Source organism: Orcinus orca, chromosome 7, assembly GCF_937001465.1.
Source record: "Orcinus orca chromosome 7, mOrcOrc1.1, whole genome shotgun sequence".
NCBI lineage: Eukaryota > Metazoa > Chordata > Mammalia > Artiodactyla > Delphinidae > Orcinus > Orcinus orca.
The window spans coordinates 63,977,735-63,986,236 of NC_064565.1; the positions used below are offsets into that span (position 1 = coordinate 63,977,735).

Genomic DNA, 8,502 nt, shown 5'->3' on the forward strand with positions numbered 1-8,502 from the left:
TCAGGGTGCTGACCCTTTGCTGCAGCTGAAAATCCATGTATAACTTTACAGTCAGACCTCTGCATCTGTGGTTCTACATCTGCAGATTCAGTCAACCCTGGATTGTGTAGTATTGTAGTACGTATTTATTGAAAAAAAACCTGCGTGTAAGTGGACCTTCACAGTTCAAACCAGTATTTTTTTAAAATTAATTAATTAATTAATTATTGGCTGCGTTGGGTCTTTGTCGCTACGCACGGGCTTTCTCTAGTTGCAGCGAGTGGGGGCTACTCTTTGTTGCAGTGCACGGGCTTCTCATTGCAGTGGCTTCTCTTGCTGCGGAGCACGGGCTCAGTAGTTGTGGCTCAGGGCTCTAGAGCACAGGCTCAGAGAGGTGTGGTACATGGGCTTAGTTGTGGCGCACGGGCTTAGTTGCTCCGCGGCATGTGAGATCCTCCCAGACAAGGGCTCGAACCCTTGTCCCCTGCATTGGCAGGTGGATTCTTAACCGCTGCGCCACCAGGGAAGCCCTCAAACCAGTGTTGTTCAAGGGTCTACTGTAATTATTTTAATGTAATATAGATTGGTGATGTCCCATTTATAGACCGTTAGTAGCAAGGTAGATAAATTTCATCTTTTTGTTAGTAATATATAATTAAAGGGAAAGAAAACATAGAAAAAATTTTGTTGAAGCCATTCTTACATCTCCTTCAGAAATCTAAGTTTACTTTTAAAATGGTAAAATTAAAATTAAATCATGTTGTAATATGATGATCAGGTAATCAGGTATCATTCTGTTTTCCTAGCACCACAGTGAAATTCTCTGCTTTGACAGCATTTTGGTTATGCATCTACAAAAGCACTTACTAAATTGTGTTGTGGTAATTTATGTTTTGTGTCCATGTCTTAGAATATCTTTCTTGCTTTTATATATTTAGCATCTGGCATAGTTCCTGGCACACTGGAGACCTGTTGTATATATTTAGTGAATAAATTAATGAATAAAATGAATATGATCATTTACACCAATATTATTATTATTTTAAGGTTACACACTATATAATTCCATTTGTGTGACATTCTTTTTTCTTTTACACCAATATTATTTTAACACATTTAAATGATGCTATTTAAAAAAGCAAGTCACACAACTAGCAAATCGTAGTTTAAAAGATCTTTTTTTCTTTCATATCTTATAACAGAAACTCCAATAAAATAGAATAAATTCTATCAAGTTGGGGTAGGATTTATTGCTTACATGACTTCTTTTCTTTTAAATAGATGAATAAAGTGTTTAAAAAAATAGTATATAGTCTACCATACAAGTTAAACGCTGTTCATGTTACTCTCATTTCTGCTTTTGTCTTAGGCCTACTGAACTAGATGCACTGGTATTTGGCCATCTGTACACCATTCTTACCACACAGTTGACCAATGATGAACTTTCTGAGAAGGTGAAAAACTATAGCAACCTCCTTGCTTTCTGTAGAAGAATCGAACAACACTATTTTGGTAAAGTCAGCTCATCCATCAGATTGTCTTAGAGTTATGTGTTAATTTAGTTATTATTTTTAAAAAGTTTGACTTTTGAAATATATGTTACTTGAATGATGTAATAGATAATAGTATCAGAATTTTACAACCAAAAATACTGCTTTTCACAACCTCAAAACAAATTACGTAATGTATCGTATACGTGTACCTTATACTGCTATTTGTGTATACATTAAAATAATTTTGAATGATTTCATTTGATATGTTGTACTCTATATCTTGAAATTTTTGGTTTCTTTGACACATGTATGCATATAAAAATAAAGCTCAAACAACTGTGTGGCCGGTGTATTTACTTTCTTTCCATCTTTCTGAAAGCTACTCTCTGAGCTTTATACATGGAATAAACAGTGTCTTTTCTAAGGCAATAATTTGTATTCCATACTCCCAAGATTACTTTGTAGATGTAATGCATGGTAAACCTGGTCACGGGAAGAATGTTCTTAACGGTGAGCACTTAGAAAATGCACATGATTACAAAGTGATTAAATCCTGGAACAGATTACCATTTAAGAGCATTTTTCTTATCTAAACTTTATTGAACTTAAAAACATTTTATCAGAGCAGCTATTATTTACATTTGATAAAGGGATAAGTTTCAAGGACCTTATTTTTTTGAAACTTCTTTTTGGAGAAAATAATATTTTAATAATGCTGTTTTATTCCTTTTGTGGGAAAGGGAGGATAGATTTCACAGAAGTATCAATTTATACGTAAGCATAAAAGATAATATGCTGTATTTCTTTCAGTTTTTCTAATATTTTATGTAAAGCCAGAGATGCTATAAAAGAGTCAGATGTACAAATAATTTCTTGAAAATGTCTAGAATAGTAGTACTTCTATATTCCTTTTTATGTACCAGACATTTTAACTCATTTAATCCTTACAAAAACTATGAAGGTTATTATTCCCAGTTCACAGAAGAGGAAATGGAGACACAAAATGGGTAATACCTTGCCCAAGGTCATAGAGTTAGTAAGTGGTAGAGTTGGAATTCAAACCTAGGCGTCTGGCATCTGTTTGGCTTTTAAAGAAAACTACATTTTTTTTTTTAAGATTATAGATTTATACCTTATAAGGGATGTATTAGGTTCTCCTTAGCCCAAGTCCCACATAAACTTTGGGTGCTCCCTTTTGACTATGGTGCTATTTATTATTTTCCTGAACTAATTTTGTAATTTGTTTTATTATTAAAATAAAAATTTCCAAGTTATCTGTGCTTTTGTACAATTTTTATGACAGTTTTTTTTGGTATGTATTTTTGTATGCTTGTTTTATACTGAATGATGCTCTTTTAATAATGCCATAGGGCTTCCCTGGTGGCACAGTGGTTGAGAGTCCACCTGCCGGTGCAGGGGACGCGGGTTCGTGTCCCGGTCCGGGAAGATCCCACATGCTGCGGAGTGGCTGGGCCCGTGAGCCATGGCCGCTGAGCCTGCGCGTCTGGAGCCTGTGCTCCGCAATGGGAGAGGTCACGACAGTGAGAGGCCCGCGTACCGCAAAAGAAAAAAAAAAATAATAATGCCATAACGTTCATTTCATAGAACAAGTACCTTCTGTACTCAGTATATAAAATCTAGACTTTTTTCTTCGAGCTTTTTGGATATAAAGATATTACAACAACATGGGCTCTGATATTTTAATCTTAATCATTACAACTGGCTGGCTGTATTATCTTAATATGAGAAACTTTGGCAGACAATGGTTGTTTATTCCAAGTTGAGATATTTACTCTTATTTAAGACTTACTGACTATGGATCACTTTGATAGAGGTCTTGTTTTTCTCTAGTGTTGAGTGAATCACCCTCAAAACAGAATGTCTTAAAAAGTAGAAAACTTGACATTCAGTTATGGTTATTTAATACCTGCTTTTATCTTTTAAATTTGGGTCCATCAAACCAAGTCACAGTAGCTAAAAATTACCACTGAAAAGCTAGTTTGCTGACCAAAGAGTTAAAGGTTTTGCTGCCAAAACACTTAGGTGTGTACTGAATTTTAAAGTAAGTAGCATGATTCCTTATTTAAATTAAAATTTAAGTCATAAGTAGTGAGAAACTTTAAATCAAGATGGGTATAGTCTACCCTGTCATTTGATGACTTCTGAATGATGTACATTGTTGGGTTTAAAATAACTACAGTCATCCAGGACCTCCCACAAATATCAAGATCTTTGGATGCTTAAGTCCCTCATATAAAATGGTACAGTATTTGCAATAACCTACACACATTCTCCCATATACTTTAAATCATCTCTAGATGACTTGTAAATGCCATGTAAATTGTTGTAAACACAATGTAAATAGTTGCTGGTGCGAGGCAAATTCAAGTTTTGCTTTTTTGGAACTTCCTGGTTTTTTTTTTTTTTTAATATTTTAGGTACGCAGTTGGTTGAATCTGCTGATGTGGAAATTGCAGATATGGAGGGCCAACTGTATCTTCTATCAAACCCTTTAGAAGCCCAACTTGTTACTTTTTTAATTGATTTGAATGTTGGATGAGTAGATATTGTATTAATTCATTTGGAACCCTAAATCCAGGAAAAGGAGAAATTATAAAATATGTCAATCTAAGAGACTAATATATTTTGATACTTTTTTGATGAATAGATAACAAGTAGTTTTCTTACTGTTGTTTATGATTGTCGTTTAGTGAGAATGGGTAAAAAGCAGTTGTACATTGAGATATTTCAAGATACTACATTCTAAAGTAAAATTTAAGATACAAATTTTTGCACTTATTTTACTTTCTTGTTTTAAAGTATTACAACCAGTTGCTTCTTATGAGATAATTTGTAAATTTCATTGAGTCAAAAGGAAATATTGAAAAGTTTGATTATATCTAGATCGATAGAAATATTTTCCTAATCTATTTTTAAGTTCCTAAGAATTGGGATCGGATTTCTATTTTTCATTTTTTTTTACATTTTTATCAAATTATGGTAATTGAAATTTGTCATAAGACTGTAGTAGAATCTCTGGGTATTTCTCCGTTTTTTTGGCCATGCTGGCTTGTGAGATCTTAGTTCCCTGACCAGAGATTGAACCTGGGCCCTCAGCAGTGAAAGCACAGAGTCCTAACCACTGACCGCCAGGGAATTCCCAGTCTGAGTATTTCTACTTAGTCTTGTTTTCTGTGAATAGAAATAATTTTATTTAATACTTTATAATCGGTATGCCTTTTGCTTGTTTTGCCATATTGCAGTAGGACTTCCAGTACAGTGTTGAACAGGAGTAGTGAGAATGGACGTCTTTGCCTTATTTATGATCTTAGGAGGAAAGTATTCAGTCTTTCACCATTAAGTATAATTGTAGGTTTTTGTAGTTAGCTGCCCTTTATCAGGTTGAGAAAATTTCTGTTTCTAGTTTGCTCAGAGTTTGTGTGTGTGTGTGTTTCAATCATGAATGAATGGTGTATTTTATCAGAAGCTTTTTCCATATCTGTTGAGGTGATTATATATATTTTTTCCTTTAGACTATAGAAATGGTGAGTTATGTAATTGATTTTCAAATGTTGAATCAACATTAGTTTCCTGGGATAAACCCCATATGGTCAAGATGTATTACTCTTTTTATATATTGTTGGATTTGATTTCCTAGTATTTTGTTAACGAGTTTTGTTTCCATATTCATGTGGCATGTTGGTCTCTGGCTGTCTTGTAATGCTTTTTTCTGGGTTTGGTATCAGGTTATTGCTGGTCTCATTAAATGAGTTAGGAAGTATTCCTTCCTCTTCTATACTTTGGAGTTTAGATTTCGGTACTACTTTTTCCTTGAATGTTTGGTAGAATTTACCAGTGCAGCTAACTAGGCCTGAAGGTTTCTTTGTTGGAAGATTTTAAGCTTAACATTTTTATTTACTTAATAAATTTAGGACTACTCAGATCATCTGTTTCTTCTTGAGTGAGCTTTGGCATGTGCCTTTCAAAGAATTTATTTTCTCTAAGTTGTTGAATTTATGGGCATAGAGTTGTTCTTGGTATTCCATTTTTATCCTTTCTGTGGTACCTGTAGTGATGTCCTTTCTTTTATTCTTCATATTTGTAATTTTTATCTTCTCTTTTTCTTGGTCAGTCTGTGCTAGGTTTATCAATTTTTATTGATCAGCCCCCTCCCCAATCCAGCTTGTGGTTTCATTGATTTTTCTCTGTAGTTTTGTTATTCTCATTTTCTTGTCTACCCTTATTATTATTTCCTTCCTTCTTGCTTTGAGTTTAACTTGCTCTACATTTTATAGTTTTTAAATATAGAAGCATAGACTGATTCAAAGCCTTCCTTTCTAATGTAAGCATCAATGCTAAAAATTTCCCTCAAAGCACTGCTTGGAAGGAATTTTGAAATGCCATGGTTTTATTTTCATTTGGTTCAAAATATTTTCTAATTCCCTTGTGATTTCTTCTTTGACCCATGGGCTATTTGTAAGTGTATTCTTTAATTTGAAAATACTTGAGGATTTCCCAGGTATCTATTATTGATTTCTAGTTTAATTCTGTTGTATTTCTAGAACATATTTTATATTTCAGTTCGTTTAAATTTGTTAATATTTGCATTATGGTCCAGTGTATGGTTTATCTTGATGAATGTTCCATGTGTAATTGAAAAGAGTGTGCATTTTTCTGTTATAGTATGGAGAATTCTATATGTGTTAAGCTCATCTAATTGGTAGTGTTGCTCAGGTCTTTTATATCCTTATTAATTTTCTGCCTACTTGTTCTACATTGCTGAGAGAGGAGTGTTGAATTATGGCTTTTTTCCCCCTCCTTTTATTTCTATCAGTTTGCTTCATGCATTTTGAAGATCTTTTGTTAGGTATATATATATTTGGGATTATTATTTCTTCTTGAAAAATTGATCCCTTCATTGATATTTACTGTCCTTCTTTATTCCTGGTAATATTTCTTGCTCTGAAGTTATTTGTCTGATATTAATTTAGTTATTTCAGTTAATTTAGTTATTTGATATAGCTACTCAGTTTTTCTTTAAAGTTTGCAAGGTCTATATATATCTTATCATTTTTCTTTTAGCCTTCTTACATACTTAAAAAAATTTTTTTTTATAAACAGCTTAGAATTGGATCTTGGATTACCTGACAATTTCTCTTTTAATTGTTTAAGGTGTTAACATTTAATGTAATTATTGATGAAAATGGGTTAAAATATATCGTCATGCCAGATATTTTCTATTTGCTTTTATTCTATGTTTCTTTTAATGATTTCTTCTTTCTTTTGGATTGATTGAGGTATTTTTTAAAATGAGGCCATTTTATCCCCACTATTGGCTTATTATTTATACCTTAATTTTTTTTTTGTAGTGATTACCCATGGTTTACAATATATATCTTTAATCAGAGCCTGTGTTCAAATAGTATATACTGCTTTACTCCCAGTCTGTGGCTTGTCTTTTCGTTTTCTCAATGGTGTCTTTGGGAGAGCAGAAATTTTTAATTTTGATGAAGTCGGTTTATCAAGTCTTTCTGGATTATGCGTTTGTTATTATATCTAAGAAATCTTTGCCTAATCCAAAGTCCTAAAGATTTTCTTCCATGTTTTCTTTTAGAAGTTATATTGTTTTAGCTCTTATATCATTTAAGTCTATGATCCATATTGAGTTAATTTTAATGAGGTGAGGTAAGAGTCTTAAGTGTTTTCTGGAGGTTTTTTGCATGTGGATATACAACTGATTTGTTGATATATTTGTTTCATGTGAGAAATAGGGAAGAAGGATCTAGGTGGGGGTTTTGTGCCTTTCCTGTAATTGCTGCTATTCTCCTCTCCAGGGAACCACACGGGACACTTTCTCAGATTCCCACCATGTCTCCCGTTTGGGGTTTTTTTTTTTTTTTTTTGGTGAACTTCCTGTGAGTTCCTTCGAGAAGACCCTGTGAGTAAATGTGAGTTCCTCTTTTCGTTTGTGGCCTCCAGGGTTTTGATAGGCTTTTGTTAGCTCACACTCAGCCTTTAGCCATTAGTTTAAAATATTAGCTAAGTTCTTGCTGTTGTCCAGTAGTGTCTGTCTCAGGTAAGCAAGTGCTTATGTCCCTTTTCTCCTTAGATTTTGGGTTAGTTGGCCCTGCAACCTCAGCTCTCTGCTGCTGGGTTCAAGAACCAGGGTGAATTTGCAGATTGTATGGTGTTCGTCATTACTGTAAGGGGGGGGAGCAATGCTCTTTTTAGCGTTCTACATTCTAAAATGGGAAATCTGAGTTGCTTTTTATTTTTTGAATTTTATTTATTTTTTATATAGCAGATGCTTATTATCTATTTTATACATATTAGTGTATATATGTCAATCCCAATCTCCCAATTCATCCCACCACCCCTCCCCCTGCTTTCCCCCCTTCCTGTCCATACGTTTGTTCTCTACATCTGTGTCTCTATTTCTGCTTTGCAAATGGGTTCTGCATCTGTACCATTTTTCTAGATTCCACATATATGCGTTAATATATGATATTTGTATTTCTCTTTCTGACTTCACTCCCTATGAGTCTCTAGGTCCATCCATGTCTCTACAAATGACCCAGTTTTGTTCTTATTTATGGCTGAGTAATATTCCATTTTATATATGTGCCACATCTTCTTTATCCATTCGTCTGTCGATGGGTATTTAGGTTGCTTCCATGTCCTGGCTGTTGTAAATAGTGCTGCAATGAACATTGGGGTGCATGTGTCTTTTTGAATTATGGTTTTCTCTGGGTATATGCCCAGTAGTGGGATTGCTGGGTCATATGGTAATTTTATTTTTAGTTTTTTAAGGAACCTTCATCCTGTTCTCCATAGTGGCTGTATCAATTTACATTCCCACCAACAGTGCAAGAGGGTTCCCTTTTCTCCACACCCTCTCCAGCATTTGTTGTTTGTAGATTTTCTGATGATGCCCATTCTAACTGGTGTGAGGTGATACCTCATTGTAGTTTTGATTTGCATTTCTCTAATAATTAGTGATGTTGAGCAGCTTTTCATGTGCCTCTTGACC

At 34.0% G+C, this 8,502-nt stretch overlaps 1 protein-coding gene across 4 annotated transcripts in view; it reads left to right on the forward strand.

The window, feature by feature from the left end:
• The window catches only part of MTX2 (metaxin 2), a 63,610-nt gene extending 61,797 nt beyond the window's left edge, over positions 1-1,813 (forward strand). For all 4 annotated transcript variants that reach the window (XM_004267352.3, XM_033423629.2, XM_033423628.2 and 1 more), the window contains one exon: positions 1,349-1,813. In XM_004267352.3, the coding sequence (XP_004267400.1) occupies positions 1,349-1,523 (175 nt within the window). In that variant the 3' untranslated portion in view covers positions 1,524-1,813. The remainder of the gene's footprint in view (positions 1-1,348) is intronic.
• Positions 1,814-8,502: the final 6,689 nt, after the last annotated feature.